We start from the raw sequence: 19,521 nt of genomic DNA on the forward strand, positions 1-19,521 counted from the left end.
TTTCCTTTTCCTGTTTCTTTTTCCTCTAGCCTTTTCCTTTCCCCTTTTCCTCTTCCCTTTTCCTGTTTCCTTTTCCCTTTTCTTTTTCTCTTCATGTGGAGTGGAAAAATTCCTCCACAACTCTGCCCTGCCAGAGCTGAGTGTTCACACAAACCCCTTGCTCGCTCTGGGTGCAGAAGGAGCTGACAATTTATGCCAAAATGCATTTTTAGACACTCTGCTGCCTCAGTTTACCCCCAGAACTGACCCCTGGCCACCCAGAACCCCCAAAACCCCTCAGCACTGGCAATGCCTCCTTCTCTCTCTGCATCTTCCCAAATTCACTGAACTCTGCTGGTCTGAGCCCACAGTAAAAACTTCCACACTCCACTGCCCCACTTGGTGGGATATAAATGAGATATAGTCTGGGCACCAAGGAAGACACCAGGAGCTGTCAAAGTCCCCATGAGCCTCCCTGCCACAGCTGACAGGATGAACAGACAGGCAGACCCCAAACCAGCCCTGGACACCAGAGCAGCACCCCAGAATTCCACCAGCCATACACACGGGTTCACCAGGGTGCTTGAAACCAGTCAAGCAGTTTATTTTTATTTCTTAAAAAAAAAGGAAAACAAAAGAAAAAAAAAAAAACAAAAAAGAAACCAACCCCAAACCCAGCAAATAAAAAAAATATCCATCCCTTAAAGGTGAAGGTATAGACAGGGCATGGACACAGCTACATCTACCTTCTGCTGCCCCCCACCCACCCACAGTAATGGAGATTTATACACATTACATAATATAGAGACACACGGACAAACAAATGGGCTTTGGGAGCCTGGCAGGAGCTGGGCACTGCAGGGCTGATGTGCCCACCCTGCTTGTCCCCAAATCCCAGCTCCTGGGCCCCAAGCCACGGCAGTGCCCCCCTAGGCACAGCCCCCGATCTCAGGGAGGCTGGGCTGTGGCTGGTGGGGGGCTGCCCCCGAGTTTGGGGAGCTTTGGGCCACCCTCCTCCTCCTCACGAGGTAGGCAGGGAGGTGCAGGGAGGAGAGGCAGCCTGGCTTGGGGCACAGGTGGCTGCAGGAGCGGGGGCACAAACCAGAGGGGGACGAAGACCTGCCAGCCCAGGGGCTCCTGGCATCTTCCCCACAGGAGCCCGGGCAGCCACGGCCCCTTGGCAGACAGGAGAGTGGAAAAGGGGTAAGGCTGCAGGTGTGGGCACCTCCTGAGGGGGATCCCACCAGGACACTCCCTCTTGGAAGCTCTTTGGGAAGAAGGGAGCGCTCCTGCTCAGCGAGCCAATACAGTACTTGTGTCAGGAAAATGGAGCACGACCAGTTCTGAGGCTCAGGCTGGGAGGGGAGAGGGAACAGCCCTCTTCAGAGATGAGACCACACAGACAGCACAGCCCTCTCTGAGGAGAGCCAGGGCACAGAGGTCTCTGAGACAGCTGAGATGAAAAGGCCATTCAGCAAAGGCAGAGCAAGGACACGGTGCCTGGGAAGGACACACAGCCCTTCCACCCTGTGTCAGAGCAGGGATACAGGTCCAGCCCTTCCCAGATCCCGTGGGAGCTGGATTTGGCTGGGGAGCAGCTCTGCTTTAACTCATCCTGTCCCCACTCCTTTCCAAAGAAGAAGGGATTGAGTGGAGCCGAGGCAGCGCTGTCCCAGCCCACCCTCAGCTCTCCCGGGAGCACATCAACACCTCCCGTGTGCCAGCAAGCAGCTTTGTTATTGCACTGGCTTGCAAATGCGGTGCTTTCTGCCAGCTCAGGTGAGTCAGCCCGATCAGGGGCTGATGTGCCACCGGAGAAAACCGCAGGTGGGAGGGAGAGGAATCAGCCACACACCGGGGTGCGTGAATTCCCATGGCTAAAAATGAATTCTGGGGCTTCTGGATACGGGGATGGTCAGGATTCCTCTATCAGATCAAACTGCCCCATTGCCCTCCCAGAATGATCCTGGGACCACTGTTTCCTTCTGTGTGCAGACAGAGGGATCTTCACATTCCCAGGGTGGAAAATATGGACAGAGAGGGAAGTGAGCATCTGGGGGAGTGGAGAACGCTCCTCCAATTCAGCCAGCCTCAAATTAGAGGGAAAACTGTCATTATGTTCAGCAGCAAAACAATGTGGCTGCACTGCTCACACTTGCAATTAGACCAGAGAGGGCAACAGAGCTCGGTCAACACCAAACCTGACCCTGCCTTGGCAGGGATGCTGGACTGGATGATCTCCAGAGGTCCCTTCCAGCCACAACAGTTCTGTGACTCTGTGAAACCCACAGACATCCGGGTTTAAAGCTCTTCTGGAGAGAAATGTGGCCCTGGAGCTGCAAATAGCCAAGGACAGAAAGGAAGAAAGCAGCACTGGGGAACAACAGCTCATCCTCCTGCTGGGATAAGCAGCACTGAGGGGAAGGCAGGAATGTCAGCATGGAAAAAGCCCAGGCTCTGCTTGCCCAGAAGCCCCTCCAAGCCAACCTGGCCCACAGGGAGAAATGCGAGAACCTGGAGGACAGGCAGGAGGGGTGACAAACAAGGCAGGCAGCCCCTGAGCACCAGACACACCTCAGAACTGGTGGTGATGAGGAGCTGAGCTCCCACATTCCAGATTGCACTTGATAATATCAGCACCGAGGGAAGGACCCGGCTCCCGGCTGCTGCCCGCCAGCCCGGGGAGCTCAGTGGGTCCTGGGAAGGGGTGGTCCCCTCCTAGTCCAACAGGCAGGGCAGTCTGTGTGGGGAGGAGAGCAAAGCATCCCTTTTCCAGGGTTTTTGGGGTCGTTCTGGTCCTCTGTGCCTTGCATAGAATTCCTCAGCTCGGGAAGCAAAACCCCTCTGATGTTTGGTTGCAGTACTGCAGGGGAGAAGCCTGAGAGCTGTCCTGGAGCAGCACAGCAGGACCTGGTAAATGAGGGTGTGTTTTTCGCTATTTTTTTCCACCAGGAGGATGTTGAAGTTAACACTTGTCATCGTAGAGCAGGGAAGGACCAAGGGATGATCCCTGTGCAGGGGGAGCGTGGCACTGCCTTTAACCAGCTGCAGGAACGTGTTCTCAGCAATCATTTCATCCTTTTTCCACATTCCTCGTGGCTCTGCTACAGCCCTGGACTAAGCAACGTGACCTGCCACTCTTGGCCGTGACCCCGAGCTTCAGGGAAAGGCAAATCCTTCTGTGATTTCCTGCACTGGTACCATTCCACCTGGCTGCCACTGGATTTCTCTCCAGTTCACCACAGAGGTGGCAAAATGTCACTCAAAGTCCATCTCCCCAGCACAGGGAACCACGGGAGCCAAGTCCTTTGGGGAATGTGAGGAGGAGGGTGGGTACAGGGAGCACAGGGGTGAGGAGGGGAGGCCGAGCTGCTTCCTCCAGCTGCTGCCAAGGGGCTCCAGCTGGGAGGCGTGGGATCTCAAATTATTATCTTTTCTTTTAAAGCCAGCCTTACAAAACACTATAAATTAATCTGCTCATTAAATACTCAGGTGAGAGACCAGGAAGCCTCCAGGCATGGAGCAGCTACGGCTTCTTCCGCAGGTAGTTGGAAGGGATCCAGCCCTCCCAGCAGGGCCCCCCAGCCAGGACCCTGCAGAACCACCAGCCACTGCTGTTCTTCTCACGAACCTCAAACAAAGTCCCTTCTCTGAAGCTGTTGGTCTCCTCGTCACCTTCAAAATCCGCCACTGCCACGTACAGAGCTTCCCTGGCGACGTCGGGCCCGGGCGCCGAGGGCCTCTCCTTGGCCTCCGCTCTCTCCACGGGCTTGGAGATGACCTTTGGGGTTACGCTGCTCCTGGCTTTGGCTTCGTCCTGCATGCAGGCAGAGAGGAAGGGCTTGGCTTTGGGAGGGACCAGCATGGGCCTGCCGGGCACTGCCGAGGGCCTGGCCTCGGGGGCGTCCCGTGCGGGGGCCCTGGGCTCGGCGGGCACGGCGGGCGTGGCGGCAGGAGCCCCCGTCTTCTTGGGAGGGGGCGGCCGGCGAGGGGGCACCACGGGGCGCTGCGGGGCACAGGGGGGGCTCGCCGGGCCCAGGGCAGATTTGGGCAGTGCCTCTTTGGGGGACACGTCCAGCTTGGGCAGCGCTTTGCCCTCCGTGCCCGGCCGCTCCGCAAAGCGCCCGCAAGGCTCCGCGGAGAGCGCGGCGCTGCCGAAGGAGCTTTCCCCCGCGGCGGGGTCCTGCTCTGAGGGCTTCTCTGGGCACTTGGCGGGTCTCAGCTTGCTCCGCAGGCTGCAAATGTCCAGTTTGTCATCGGCTGGGGGGGGCTCAGGCCGGGGGGACGCGGCGGGTTTCGGCCTGATCTGAGGTCTGGACTTCAAGAATGGGTTCTGGGTGATGGGCTCAGGTTTGTCCTCCACAGGCTCAGCTTTTGGCTTGGTTGGCTTGACAATGGGCCGGAGGTTTGGCTTCTTCACCTCCCTGGCCGACACCTTGTGTCCGCACTCCAGCCCCATTTCGTTCTTCAGCTGGAAGAGTTTGCCCTTCTCCGCTTTGAGCTCCGGCTTCTTGCTGTCCTTCGGGGCCGCCGACTGCTTGGGTGGGATCATGGGCAGAATCATGCCCGGGGGCTTGGGGGGAGGCCTCTGCCTCTCTAGTAACTCTCCTTCTGATTTAATGATGGACTCCTTCCTGGGCGGGAGGCTGGGCTTCTCCTCCGTGTCGCGGTCCGAGATCTCCTCGTAGCCCCCGGTGAAGGACAGGTCCCCGCTGTCAGGAGCCTCCTTGCCCTTCCAGTCCTTGCCCCACCTGCCAGCGCAGTCCATGCCGTTGGGAGGAGCCTCTGGCAGGGGTCGGCAGGGCCCCGTCACCTCCTCGCCGGCGCTGCCATCGGCGTCCCCGAGCCGCAGCTGCGCCATCTCGCTGGGAAGGGGAGCCAGGAAATTGGGCCTGGAGGCGTTGCTGGTTTTCTTGTACTTATCAATGAAGGTGGCAGGGGCCCAGCCCTCCTTCTCCTCGATCTGGATGTACCACCAGCCACTCAGGTTCTTCTCAATAACCTGCCAGGGGGAAAGGAGACCTCAGACAGCCGCTCTGCACTCAGGGGTCTTGGAAATGATGGCAGGGTGGCACGTGGCCTTGTGCTGCTCCAGCCAAAAGCCATGGAATCCCTTAGGAGGAATCCTCCTAAGGGAAGGGACACCTGCTCCTGGCTGCCAGGGAAGGAAGAGGGCTGAGGAAGAGCTGCTGAGCTGTCTCTGTCCCTCCCGGAGCTGGCGGCGGCCACAGCGTGGCACTGTTGGAGCAGTGAGGCAGCAGCAGCAGCGATCCCGTGTGGATCCCACCCTGCCCAGCCTGTCTGCAGCTCCAGGAGCAGGGCTGGGGCCTGGCAGGGGCTGAGAGGGGCAGCCCTGAAGGAAAAATCCTCTTAGAGAGGAGTAAATCACATCCTCACACGGAAAAAGCAAAATCCCATCTGCAGGAGGGGTTCTGCCGGCAAAGAGGGTGTGCCAGGAATTTTGGAAGGGCTTTTAACTTTACACCTGGCCTAACTAAGAGGAAAAACTCCCATCTTCAATGCCATTTGTGGTGTGGGTTTATTTTCCATTGGCTCAAACAGAGCACTCACACTTGGGGGACAGGAAGCCACCAAGAACGGTGTGGAGCCAGAGTCTCCTGAGCTCCTGCAGGTTTTTATGCCACTCTCAGAGTCTGGAATGCTAACAGACACAAAACCATGCCTGGTTTGCACCCAGAGCACCACGGGGAGCAGATCTCCCTGGCCTGCAAGGGGAGCTCCTGCCTGAAAGGTGCCAGGGCAATGGGAGCCAGGAGCACTGCCCTGAAGTGACAGTGACAGTGACAGTGACAGTGTGTGAGGGGAAGGGGACAGTCTCACCTCTACTTTCATTCCTGCCTGGAAGCTGATGCCATCAGGGATGGTGGTCTGGAAGTCAGCAATGGTGTAATATTCCTCTTCCACTTGAGGGGGGACAGGAGGCTTAGGCAGGTTCAGACCACGGGGCTGGGACAGGGAAACAGAAAAGCCATCAGTGTGTTTGTACAGCAGGTGTGACACCACATCCAGGCGTGGGGACAAGATCCCAACCAGCCACCAGAGCTCCTTGCAGCGCTCCCCTCCCTCCCCCTGTGCCCCTGCTGCCCTCCCACACCAGGTGGCACTTACTATGGTGAGGTCTCGGCGAGGAGGTGGCCTCTGCCTCATCTTTGGTGACTCTGTGGAGGAAGAATTCCAGATGCTCTTGAGTTTCTGGCTTTTGAGCACGTGTTCATGAAAGACAAGTGAGAGACAGAACAGAAAGGCAAGGACTAAACCTGTCCAGGGAAGGGAACCTGAAGGAGGAACCCATCAGCCCAGCATCCTGAGTGGCACAGGTCCCCCAGGTCTCAAGGGTATCCCAGCTTTCAGGTTCTCCTGGGAAATGCAGCTGAGGTGACCATGTGAAATTACTTTGGCATTGCAGGACTGACCCAGAGGACCTGGCCTGCCAATGGGTTATGATCACAGAATCCCAGAATCACGGAATTGCCTGGGATGAAAACACCTCAAATCCCATCCCACCCCTGCCATGGCAGGGACACCTCCCACTGTCCCAGCTGCTCCCAGCCCTGTCCAGCCTGGCCTTGGGCACTGCCAGGGATCCAGGGGCAGCCACAGCTGCTCTGGGCACCCTGTGCCAGGGCCTGACTACCCCCACAGGGAAGAAACTCTTCCCATCTCAACCTGCTCTCTGTCAGTGTGGAGCCATTCTCCCTTGTCCTCTCAATCTTTCTGGCAGGTCCCTTTAGGTGCCCCAGTTTCTGAGAGGAGAACATCTCCAGCTGCCCCTGCAGCCTGGCAGGGGATGCCCAGCCTGGCAGGGGATGCCCATCCCATCTGCTGCCCCTCAGCAGGTCCCTGGTCAGCACTGTCCCTGTGCCCCCCTGTGCATGCCACCACCCCCTGACCTTGCTGCAGAACCCACAGGCCCTGCCAGGCTCTGTCAGCTCACAGCCTCTTACTTTGCTCAAATTCTGTGTTTGGAGCCCACCTGAAGATTTGTTTGGAGCCCACCTGAGGCCATGTTGGAGCCCACCTGAGGTCATATTTGGAGCCCACCTGAGGCCGTGTCTGATCCCACCTGAGGCCGTGTTTGAGCCCACCTGAGGCTGGGTTTGGAGCACACCTGAGGCTGGGTTTGGAGCACACCTGAAGCTGTGTCTAATCCCACCTGAAGCTGTGTCTGATCCCACCTGAGGCCATGTCAGAGCCCACCTGCCCCGCCCTGCCCAGCACTCACTGCGGCGGATGTCGGCGCTGGGCAGGGCCCTGCTCTCCAGCCTGCTGTCCCTCTGGCCGCCCAGCCCGTCCTTGTCCCTGCTGGCCAGCAGCTGCTGCCTGGAGATGCCATCCAGATCCAGGGCACTGGAGTGAGCCGAGGAGCCCGAGCCCAGCTTGGGTGGGAAGCCGTCTCCATTGCCCTTCCTGAGGTAGGAGGCAGGGGCCCAGCCCTCCTGGCCCTGGTACCTGTGGGGACAAGGACAGCAGGGTCACTGCACAGAGCCCCTGGGACACGCCAGGACCTGAGCCCAGAGCTCAGCACACCCTCGGCTGAGGGCACTGCTGCCAGCTCTGGGCAACGGGAGCTCGCCAGGCTCTCCATGGCACCAGCAGAGCTCCCTCGTGGCTAGTGCTCCACACAAGCTGGCCCAGCCAGGGCCAAGGGCTGGGAATGCTGTCAAGCCCAGTTTTCACCTCAGCAATGGCACCAGCTCGGGAGTGAAGAGCTCTGGCAGGGAAAGCAGAGGGCAAACCAAGAGGGCTGCTGCTGGGATTGCTGTACCTGGCAGCCTGGATCCCTTCCCTGCTCTAAATCTGTTTAGGAGAGAAACCAGCCCCATGACCTGACTGAAAAACCACATGCACAGTGCCCCTGCCATGCCAGACCCTCCTGCTGGCTGGGCTGCAGCCACCTCGTTCAGATGGCACCAACTCCTGAGCCTGTGATTGCCTTTCAGCTCCTGTGGCAGCTCTCCTGTGCCTCAAACGGCACTGGATGTGTTTCTGGGGCTGTGCTGCTGCCAGAGCACAGGTTCAGTCTGAGGTTATGAAAATTGCAGCGTGTGCTCCCACCCTGAGCAAGCCTGGCCGTTTGCTCGACCACAGAGAAGAGAAAATGAGCTTCCAGCAGAAAACAAGCCTCAGCTGGGGATGGGCTGGAGCCTTTGGCTCAGCACACCCTGCACACAGCAGAGCTGGCCCAGACCTGGCCATTCCCTGCAGGAGCCTCCAACAGAGCCAGGGGATGCAGCCAGCCCTGGGACATTCCTGGGTTTTCCCATCAGCAGGATGTGACATCCACCAAAGCTCTGCTGGAGGACACGGCCACCTCCCAGCACAGGAAAACTGGGCAGCTCAAAGATTTTCAGCCAGAGCTGTGCCTGAACATCAAACCTGTCAGGATGGAGAGAAATGAGTTCTGCAACTCTGCCCTCCCCAGCTCACAGATTGCCCTGGGACTGGACACCCCACAGCCCCAGATGCAGTGCCTGGCACAGTACCTGATTTTCCACCAGCCCTCCAGGTTCTTCTGGGTCACCACCACCACGGCCCCTTTGTCCAGGTTCATCTCATCCTGGTCTCTGGCAGTGTAGGGGTAAATCACCGTGTACTTCTCCTCTGGTGGAAAGGAAGAGCAGCTTCACTGAGGAGCTGTTTGATGGAAACCTGGCCTCAGCTGAACAATGGCTATGAAGTGATTTATAAAATGATAATTCTTGTAATTTAGGTGCAAACACACAGAGATACACGACCATTCAAAGGGAAATGACAGTGAAATGTATTTGGAAATGTAAACCTTGCTGAGCTGCTCTGGCCCTGGAGGAGTTCTGTAAAACAGCTTCTCCTCTCCCTTAGGACTAAAGACTTTTCACAACTCATCACAGAAGCTCTTCCATGCATCCATTTCAGCTGAAATTTCATTCTCAGTGTCTTTAAAGAGGAACTGCCCTCTGTAAGGGGAGAGAAATCCCACAGGCATGAGGGGGCAACCCCATGCACACAGAGGTGCCCTCAGACTGCTCCAGAGCAGCAGATCTGCAGGAACATCACCATTTAACCCCCAGGACATTGGTCAAAGCCATGTGGGCAGCCTGGAGAAGAACCTGATGTCCTGACCACCAGAACGAGGGATGTTAAGCAGGAATGTGAATGTTCTCCCCTTCAGGAGGAAGGAGAAACATCCTAAAAGCCATGCAGCCATGTCAGACAAATGGGTCCATCCATCCTCCCCTCTCCCTCAGCTTCCTCTCTGGAAGAAACACAGGGAAATAACTGCCTGTGCTTAAGCAGTGCCTCCACAACAGGGTGAAGGCCTTTGGGGGAAAATCCTGCCTCCAAAATCCACCCCTCTGGACACCCCTACATCCCCACCATGCGGGTTTCCTGGATTTGTCTTCTGGGAGCGGCACAGCTCTGGAAGGGTCTGATTTCCCACGCGCTCCATGCAGAGGAGACCAGGCAGAGAATGTCCTGTCAAATCCAGCAGGACCTTCTCCTCCTGACCCCACCTTGAGGCACCAACCCAGGTTCCTGCAGGAACTGAGGCAGCAGCTGCAAGAACTCCGCACATGTGTGCTGGGGGAAAGCAGGAACTGCAGTTTCTGAGCCCAAAACAAGACGTGAGAAGGAAGAGCTGAGAGCAGAGAGGGACGTGCACAGGAGGGAAGGCTGAGGAGCAGGGGTGGCACACATGCACAGCAAACCAACATGCACACGAGGCTCCAAGCACAACACAGGGGCAGCCAAGAAAGTCTCTGTGTGCTCCACCTTGACCCCATCCAGGGGTGTACAAGTCCCCGAGGGTCCGGCGGCGGCCCAGGTGCCTGGGCAGAGACCAGTATCTCCATGGCACTGGGAGCAGCAGGGGGGAAGCAGGAGAAGGACAAGAGAGGACGTAAGGAGGTGGCACTTGAGGTCCAGGAGGAGACAGGGCTGACACACAGAGTGGTACAGGGGCTCTGCTCACCTGGAGCCCTCCCCAGGCTGAGCCCCCTCCATCTCCCACTGCCCAGATGAGGGGCTGAGCCAGCTGCTGCTCTGGGCACACAGAGGCACTGGCAAGGATCTGCTACCCAGGGACATTTGGGATTAGCTCAAGGACAGGCTGGAGCCTTGCCTTTCCCACACTGTGTGCTCTTTGCTCTGCACATGCATTGTCCAAGGAGCTGGGCTTTGCTCCTCCTCCAGGGCAGGTAAAACAGCTCCCTGGGCTGAAAGGAGGCACTGGGGTGAGCATTCCTGGGAGGTGGCACCTCTGTGGAGGAGCAGAGAGGCCAGTGGATGCACCACCAGTGTCCAGCTGCCCCAGCTGGGCTGCAGCAGCGGGCAGGCAGGACCATTCCTGGGGTTCTGTCCCTTTTCCCAGGTTTTGTTCCTGGGTTTCGCCTCCCCCAGGCTCGTGCCCTGCCCCACTCAGAGAGGGTGATGCAGTGCTTCCAGCAGAGGAAGCTGGGGCAGATGCCTCCAGCAGCTTCTTACCTTCATCAGGCTGCATTGAGAACTCATCCTGGACTCCATCCTGGGCCTCCAGGCAGGTGGCTGGCACCCAACCTTGCTCCTCCAACGTGCTCACAAACCACCAGCCTGAGGAGAAAACAGCAGGAGGCTCAGCCAAGGGCTCACACCAGCCAAAAACTCCATCCCTCCCTCCCTCCAAACCATGTGCCTGGGGGCTGTGACCCCTTTCTTGCATCTCCACGGGAAGCTGGGGTGACCCCAAAGCAACAGAGCCAAGCAGAGGGGAACTGCAGCTGAGTGACATCTAAAAATACAATTCCCTCCCCAGGAAAACCAGGAGAAGCTCTGAGAGCTGAATGGCTCCAGCCACTGCATTTGCTTTTGGTTTTTTCTGCCCCTTCATGGTTCATTTTCCCTCGGTGTGGGTCAGCAAGCCTGGGCTAATTAGCAGAGATGAATACCCTGTGTGTGAATCGATGGCTGAGTCCTGCTGCGCTCGCCTTCTCTACATTTGTGGAAACAGCAGAACTGAAAAGCCACGAGCAAATGCAGGATTTAAAACATCAGCTCTCCCAGTGGAAGCCCAGCCAGCTCCAGAGAGGCCACAAGCAATTCTGGGCCCCCCTGTGTGTCCAATCAAAACCAATGCTTGCTGCTCGTTATTAAAAGCACAATTTGTGTCTTTAGGGGGGAAAACAAAGACTGAGTATTACCCTCAGAACCCCCCCAGTGAGTCATTTAGAAAGACAACTAGATTGTCAGGGAGGGAATCAGCTACCTGCATGGGAGGGAAAAGCAGGGCTGACCTTTGATAAATAAATGATTTTCCACAGTTTTTGAGCTGGCTGTGCTAATCGTTTCATTTGCTTCAGGGTTGCTTTTATTTCTCTCGTTCTCAAACAGAGCTGCTGGTGCAACTGATCCTCTGGCAACCAGCTCTCCAGAGCTATTAAAATCCATTTTCATTTAACTCCCCCCAACAAACAACTTCTGTAAGCTCCAGGGAATAAATTCTCCATGACATGGCTCAGTCCCTTTGCAGAGGTTAAGAGCAAGTTTAAGTTTTGAAGCAAGCGAAGAGCTCGGCTGCTGCCCACAGGAATTGTGAATGCACTAAGGGGGCTTTCATGGCCACCACGAGATTGTCCCCCTCTGTCACTCACTAAAACCAGCCTGCCAAGCCCAGGGATGGCTGGCTTTTGTCCTCAGCACACATCAGCCAAGTTTTCCAGCACCAAGAAGCACCAAGCAGAGACTGACGAAGGGGGACGGCACGGGGGGAATCAGCCCTGAGAGAGAGAGCCCTGCAGCCTCATCCACACTCACAGATTCCTGCACACCCCAGCTCAGCTCACCATGCCCGTGGCATGCCTGGGGGCTGTTCTGCTCCAGGAGAACACTGACAGCCCAGGACTGCTCCTGTGCAGAGCCCAGCTGCCTGTACCTGATTCGTTCTTCTCAATGATATCCACCACCTGGCCCACGCACAGGCTGATCTCCGAGCTCTCCTGCTTCTGGTAGTCGGCCACCACGACATACTGCTCCAGCACCAGGGGCTCAGCCGAGGCACAGTCAGCTCCTGCACAGGGAGGGGGACAAAACCGACCCGTGTGCCAGGTCAGCACTGTCCCCAGGGCACGGCCACCGCCACCCAGCAGCTCCGGGACACCCCGGGGACCCCGGCGTGAGAGGGGTGAGCCAGAGGTTTGGGCAGAGTGAGGGGGACAGAGATCAAACTGGCAGCCAGGTGAGGTGGGGACAGCCAGCTGAGACCTGGTGCTGCCCACCAGAGCCATCCAAGCAACCTCCACCAGCCACCACCAGCACAGGAGCTCACAGCTGCCTGGACCTGCCTGGGGTTCTGGGGACCCTCCTGTGCACAAAGAGGGTCCTCCTCCCCAAAACTCCTGCCCCAAAACACAGAGCCTGCAGTGGGTTCTGCTGGGCTGAGGAGCCCCAGAGCCCCATTGGGAGGTGTTTGTAGGATGGAGGTGTTTGTAGGACAGGGCACATCCCCTGTCCTCCCTGCCCGCTGTGCTCTGCTCCCTGCCCAGCTGCACATCCCGCTCTCCTGGCAAAAAAGGGGGAAAAATCCCCCGAGGAGGGGCAGAGGGGGCAGAACACAGCGGGAACAAAGCGCTCCTGTGGCCAGCAGGAGGAGAGCCGGGAGCTGCCGGGAAACGGAGCTGGACCGGCGGCAGGTGGCACTGCGGGATAAGCAGGGATAACCCGGGATAACCGGGACAGCGGGAGCACTGCGGGACAACCGGGATAACCTGGGATAACCGGGACAGCGGGAGCACTGCAGGACAACCGGGATAACCCGGGATAACCGGGACAGCGGGAGCACTGCGGGACAGCCGGGACAACCTGGGATAACCTGGGATAACCGGGAGCACTGCAGGACAACCGCGACACCGAGACAACCACGGGACAGCCATGGGGTTCCTTAAGGTCATTTGGGATTACTAGAGGTCATTGGAGTCCCTGTGAGGCATTGTTTTAGTTCATTTGGGGTTACTGGAGGTCATTAGAGTATTTTTTAATTGATCCAGGGGTTACTTGAGGTCATTGGAGTATTTTTTAATTGATCTTTTGAACTGATCGCTAATGCCCCAGAGATTTGGACTTCCCAGTGGAAGAAAAGGATGAGAGACCTTGGCTATCAAGAGCCATCTACAAGGATTACTGGGCTAACATGAACTATCCTTGTCTGCTTTATTCTCTGTATTCACCTGCCACACGTGGTGCAGAGACCAGGAAAAGTCAGGAGGGGGTGTTTCAAATGTTCCAGGTTGTTAAAAAGTAGAGTTTGTAAAGACAAATTGAGAGATGAGAGGAGGGGTTGAGAGGAAAGATGTGTGCTAAGGTGCCATCCTCATCCTGAAGGATGAGATCTAGCAGGTCCTCAGGACTCCCAGGATGTTCTGCTGCCTCCTGGAGAAGTTCACAAGGTCACAAACTCTCCCAGCTGCTTCTGAGAATGCCAGACCACCACCAAGATTGCAATGAACCACGTGTCTGCAGGGCAGTGATATTTCAAGGAAAAGGAAGGAAATTGTCTGATCCATAAACAGCACCCTGCAGAGCTCCAGGTGAGCTGGCCAAGTGCAGAGGATCTGTTCCTGCTCAGGAAAGCTTCCTCCACACCAAAACCCAAAGGTGGGGCAGCAGACAGAGCTACAAATAGCCCTCCAAAGTGAACGGTGGATGCTGGGACTCTCTCTTCTAGCAGCTCAATTAAAGGTTTGTGCTTAAAGGGATCTGAGGATCTACCCAGCCCCTGAGAGAAGAATAACAACTGCAGGAAGAGATAAGTACTCCCCTTTCTGCCTCCCTCCTGTAATTACACCCGTGCCTCTGAGGCTATTTGTAGTTTCAGCAGCCAATTCTGGATCCTCCAATGTACCCATTAAACCAGAAGAGAAGTGGTAAACCGAGCTTGGAGGAAGAGGTAGGCGTTAATTTCAGGAGCATCTTCACCTGCCCTAATCATCCTCAACCACAAAAACACACCCTGGAGGGAGCAAAGCATCCTGAGCACAGCCAGACCTGGGCTCCTCAAAATAGCCCCCAGGGAGGTGGGGGACAGCACCAAAGCTCTGAGCTGGGGAGGGGAGGGGGAATTCATCCCCCAGAGAGGGGTTTGCAGGCAGCTCAGGCAGGAGCTGGGCATCCTCAGATGTGGCAATGACACAAATGTGGCCTAGAGAAGGGGAATCCATGGAGTCAAGGGAGCACTGAGGCCTTGGGCTGGGCTTGCAGAAGCAATGCTTGCCCTGGATGCAGGAGAGGCACTCAGCACATCCCAGAGCCAGCCCAGGGCTGCTCAGAGCAGCGAGCTCACCCTCAGCCAGCCCAAAAATCCTTGCAGGCTTTGTCTGGCCAGAAACTTGGCCTTTCACCCAAGGGTTGAGATGTACAAACCCAGCAGGGAATCTCACAGATATGGGGTTGCTTGTGATGTTCCTTTGCCTTTTTCCCTCCCTTTCCCCTGGCTTTGCAGTGCCAAAAGTGAGGAGCTTCTGACAGAGCTTGGCCACTGGTGCTCCCAGAGGGAAACAAAGAGCTCAGCACTGAATTAGGGGCACAGGTATTTGGGTTTGAAGGCTGTTGACCACTCCAGCCTTTGCCTAATGCATCTCCCAAAAATGTCATTCTTTGGATGAAGTCCCTTCCTCCTCTGCCTGTGTGGGTCAGACCCAGAGCTCTCAGGACAGCCCCTCTTCTCCCTGACCTGAGGGGTTTGGGATGATCAGTACTGCAAGGGGGATGCACCTCCCTCCTGCTCTCACTGAAATGGGCACTGAAGGCTCTGCTGAATTCTTTGCAAACCCTCTCATCTCCCCAGGGATTCTTCCAGAATGTGGAAAACAATCACATGGAAATACCACCCACCAGTGGGGTTTCAGACAGCTCCCCTAAGGCTCCTTCCCTGCCTCTCCTCAGCCCAAACACTGCAGGGACATTCCTCAGCACAGCAAAAGGGACGTGGGCACACAAGAAAGCAGCTAAAACCAAACTGGCAAAGGGGCATTTGAGGTCTCTGCCAGCCTCCTTGGGCAGCTCCACCCAAATATAAACTCTGGAGGCAGTTTCAGGCTCGCCTGCACCAACCCATGGCTCTCCATCTGTGCTTTCTGTGAGAGGCAGAGAGAACAGAAATGCTCCAACAGGCAGGGGACTGATGGCATGGCTGCTTTTAGACAAATCAGCCTAAATCAGGGCCAAGGCAGAGCCCCAAAGTCTGGGATAATCCACCCCCTGCAAGCTGTGCAGAGCCCACGCCTCAGGCTCAGCCAGGTGGGGTTACAAGTGCTGTACAAAAAGCCAAGCAAAGAAAGCAGATTTTATTTCCAGTGCTCACACACCGGGCCCTCCTCGAAACTCCAAATGTCATCTGAGTCTCGTGGTCACCACAGGAGCAGCACTTTAACCCACTCTGTATCCCAGTGTTTGCTCAAATCCCATTTCCAAACCCAGCTTGCACTGCCAGGACCTCAGAGCTCCTTCCAGCACTGCTCAAGAGCAGTTCACCCCCTCTCTAGCAATTGGGAAATTGCTTTTTGGACAATCCTCGTGACTTTTGTTTGTTAGCAGCTGTTGGATGACCCCTCCTCAGGACATCCTGGATTGAAGGAGTATTTTTGGTGCCTTGCTGCACATTTGCTACCTCAAAGCAGGCCTGGCCTGAAGACCCAATGAGCCACCAAGGATTCCCTCAAGGTTTAGAAGGAGTTGGGGTGACAGCAGCTGAACCAAATTCTGTTTCTGCTGCCAGGAAATGCAAGGCAGAGAGATCAATCTCTGAGCATGTCTGGCACAAGGCATCAACCCTGGGTAAGGTTACTGAGAGCAAACACCTTTCCCTGGTGGCTGCTGCCAGGGGCAGAACAGCACATCCTGCCCTGCCAGAGCAGGCTCTGCCTTGGATGTCATCCAAACTCTTCCTCCTCAGTGGAGAACTCCTGCTCCTCTAACAGGCAGCATCCTTAAATTGAATTTTGCCCTCATTGAACTGAGTTATGCAGCAGAAATTTGCTCACACAGGCGATGGCAGTGCCAGTCCTCTGGCCAAAATCCTTCCCACCACTGCAGGATCTCCATGCAGCCAAAGCTCAGACCTTTCTTTCCAAAGAACTTCACATCATTTTTATACCTTCTGCAGCTCCAGGAGCTGAAAGCTGCCTCCTTAACCCACAGATCTCCCACTCCTCTCTCCTGCTCTTTTTGGGAAGCTCAAATAACCCTAAAGCACACCAACAAGGGGGTCTTTCAGAGATGTCCCCCTCTCTTATAGAGCAAGGGTGGAGCATCCCAGACCCAACCACCTTCCCAAGGCTCCCAGCTGGTGCCACGGTGAAGGAGAGCATCCTGCTGCACCAGGAGACTTCCAGCCCCACACTGCCCCGCAGGCAGCTCAGACATTCCCCTCAGCTCCTGAAATATTTCCTCCCCAGCCCTGCAGACCCTCAGCAGGACCTGGAGCACATCCCCTGCCCGTGGAGCTGCACCCAGAGCCAAGCCCCAGCCCCAGTGCCACCACCCCGTGTCCACCAGCCACCACAGAAAGGCACAGGGGATGTGACAGCTCCTGGCAAGGGTGACAAGCTTCCTGCCCCCCCAGCTGAGCAGGTGTCCCCTGAGAAAGGCAGAGCAGAGCGAGGGCAGAGCAGCTGTTAGTACCTCTGTGCAGGAAAGAGGCCGTTCTCTGGACAATCCCTGATGAGGAACAAAAGGATGGGAGACAAGGCATGAGGCAGGGAGGGGATGGACTGGGGGGTCCAGCAGTGCTGACAGCACCTCCAGGGCACTGCTGAGAGCTGTGGGCAGCTGACCCACCTCGGGGAGCACCACACAGGCTCAGGGGATAGGGGATGGGGGCCTGGGTGGCAATGGGGTGGGACCTTGCCCCACAGCAGGAGAGCTGGCCCGTGGGTGGGAGGAGTTGGTGTGACCAGCAGAGAGGAAAGGAGTCCTTACCAGACCTCTTCTTTCCAATGGGCTCCCTGAAAAAGAGAAGGAAGAGTGTCAGCAGAGTGAGGGGACAGTTGGGGTGCTGGCCAAGTGACAAACCCACCCAGGAGTGCACACAGTGCTGGCTCTGGTGGGGCCACTGACCTCCCTCAACCAGCCAGTGTCTCCGTGGGCATCACCCACCTGCAAACAGCCCCTGCCCCCTCCTTTCATTCCATAATTTAATGTTTTGTCCTTCCCAGGCTGAGCTTGGCTGCTGGCCTGGCCTTGGAGCTTCCACCGAGGCACTTGGTACCACCTCGGGCACTCATCCATGGAAGCGTCAATAAATGAAATAAAGGCAGCCAAGATGGAGTGGAAACAACCAGGACATTGTTACAGAAACTGGAGCCTGTTGAGTTCAGAGACCACAGACTGTGCAGAGACCTGAACACCCGTCCCAGGTGCAGAGACCAGCAGGGGAATCTGGGACAGAGCATCCCAAAGATTTCTCAGCAGAGGCAGCGTTGCAGAGCTAAATCAGAGTTAATTAGTAAGGCCCATTAAAATTGCCCAGTTCAGAGGTGCCACAGGGAAGGGAGGCAAAGCCAGGCCAGAGGAGCAGGCTGGGGACCAGCAGGTGGGGATGGCACCCTGGTGCTGACAGCAATAACTGGAGTTCCTGCCCTGCCTTCTGCTAAAGCCATCACTGTAACTCATCCCCTGCTTCCCTTCCCCGGCTGCTCCCTCCGAGTGAGGGGGCAAGGAAGGAGCTGCAATTCCACTTTGCTGCTGGGATGTTCCTGGCAGGGACACAAAGAGCTGCAGGTCTGAAGAGCAGCAGCCCTGGCCCAAGCACCTCAGAGGGGACAGGAGCTCAGACAAGACAGGAAACAGCAATAAACTCCTGGCAGCATCTCCTCCTCCTCCTCCTCCTCGGATCCCCATGGAGCAGAGCAGGGCAGAGCAGAGCCCATGTGCACAGCTCCCTGGAAACTCATGGCTCCAGCAGAAGGGCAGGAAAACCACTCTGCTTTCCACTGTAAATCTCATTTAGCTCCAGCCCCTCAGCAGCCACAACACAGTTACAAAGCACCAATGCCCAGCTGGGACAGGGGGACACCAACCAGCCCCACAGAGGTGCAAAAAGCCAGGAATGCTTCTCCAGCTGCTTCCCAGAGTGCTGAAGGCAAGGGTTGCTGTGTGACTGGAGCCTCACTCAAAGCTCTGAGCCAACAGCACAGCCTCAGTGGGCTCAGCTCAGTGTCCTTCCAGAACCTCATAATCCCCTGAAAGGAAACTTTGACACATGGAGAACTCTTAGCACATTCAATGCCACTTTTTTTAGGAAAAGAGAGTCAGGTTTCTCAAGCATCTTCTCTAGGCAGCATCCCTGAGGATCCAGGGATGGGGAGGAGTGAGATGGGGAGCACAGAGGTTGAGCAAAGTGAGCAGACTTTAAATTAAAAACAAATACAAAGAGGCTGCTTTTCAACAACCTGTAAGACTACTGCTAAACTACTCACTGCAGGATGCTGGGGACACTGAAATTCTTCATGGACTTACAGGGTCATAATTCAGGCAAGAAATGTTAATTAAAAGTCATTAATTCTAAAGTCAGGTCTAAAGAAGAGTTGTTACAAGCTGGCTCGAGTTTATAAACTCTTTCCTAAGGCACATTTGGTGGCTGCTGGGCCAGACAGGTCCCAGAGCTGCGGGGAGGTGGCCCTGAGGTTGTCACACAGAAAAACCCACCTTGCAGTGGGACTCACAGGAGAAAAGTGCCCCCAGATGTGGCTTTGGGGACCTCAGCACTGGCCCTGCTGCCACAGCCAGCTGGTGGAAAAGGTGAAGGACTGGAGCAGCAACACAAGGAAAACAACTGCAGCTGCTGCAAAGCCACACAGGAGCCACATCAAACAGGACGGATCTGAGGTCAGCATTCCAAGAAAACATCTCCCTCATATAAAAAAAAACCAACCTCTCCTGTAAAAAAAAAGTCCTGCAGTAACACAGCAATGCCACCAAAATAGCTGTCAGGAGGGGCTGCATCTCCTAAGCATTCAGCAAGCTTGGAGATGTTTGCAAGATTTATGGAGGCAAGGAACAGGGTACAAGAGAGCCCTTGTTTGGGAGAAGTGATGTTTAGCAAATGCTCAGCAGCACTGAAAGGAGCCCCTGTCCCCACACTCCAGGGCACTGCAGAGCTGGCCAAGCTGAGCCCTCAGGCTCAGGAAAGCCAGGGCTCTGTCCAGGGGGCTGGCACACAGCAGGGCTCTGCAGAGGGTTGGTGTTTCTGCCTGCTGCCATCCAGGACAGCCAGCACTCAGCAGAAAGGGAAGGAGGAGGCTGTTCTGGAGCTGGGATCCAGCCTGAGCTCCCAGTGAATGTGCACGTGGGGATCAGCAGAAATGCACAACAAACAACTCTGTGTACAAGCTGTGATCTGTCTGCAGGGCAGGACACGACCCCAAAGCCACAAGCCAGCAAGAATCCTTATCCAAACCAACATCCACCAACTCACGGGTCTCTGGTCCACCAGCAAAAGCTCCTGGAGTGGCTTCCTGCAGCCCCTGCATCCTAGAGCAGGGACAAAGCTCAAAGCAGCAACTTTTATAAGTGCTT

At 56.2% G+C, this 19,521-nt stretch overlaps 1 protein-coding gene across 4 annotated transcripts in view; it reads right to left on the minus strand.

Moving 5' to 3' along the window:
• Nucleotides 1–453: 453 nt before the first annotated feature.
• Nucleotides 454–19,521, minus strand: part of SH3PXD2B (SH3 and PX domains 2B) — a 59,214-nt gene continuing 40,146 nt past the window's right edge. The window contains exons 6-15 of one of the 4 annotated variants that reach the window (XM_084215765.1): nucleotides 16,924–16,949; nucleotides 16,627–16,662; nucleotides 11,885–12,019; nucleotides 10,462–10,566; nucleotides 9,751–9,834; nucleotides 8,484–8,601; nucleotides 7,223–7,449; nucleotides 6,109–6,158; nucleotides 5,821–5,946; nucleotides 454–4,981 (exon numbers count right to left, since the gene is read on the minus strand). In XM_084215765.1, the coding sequence (XP_084071891.1) occupies nucleotides 3,506–4,981; nucleotides 5,821–5,946; nucleotides 6,109–6,158; nucleotides 7,223–7,449; nucleotides 8,484–8,601; nucleotides 9,751–9,834; nucleotides 10,462–10,566; nucleotides 11,885–12,019; nucleotides 16,627–16,662; nucleotides 16,924–16,949 (2,383 nt within the window). In that variant the 3' untranslated portion in view covers nucleotides 454–3,505. The remainder of the gene's footprint in view (nucleotides 4,982–5,820; nucleotides 5,947–6,108; nucleotides 6,159–7,222; nucleotides 7,450–8,483; nucleotides 8,602–9,750; nucleotides 9,835–10,461; nucleotides 10,567–11,884; nucleotides 12,020–16,626; nucleotides 16,663–16,923; nucleotides 16,950–19,521) is intronic. The other 3 variants (XM_084215766.1, XM_084215767.1, XM_084215768.1) reach the window with 3 other exon arrangements.

Source organism: Fringilla coelebs (assembly GCF_963513975.1).
Source record: "Fringilla coelebs genome assembly, chromosome: 15".
NCBI lineage: Eukaryota > Metazoa > Chordata > Aves > Passeriformes > Fringillidae > Fringilla > Fringilla coelebs.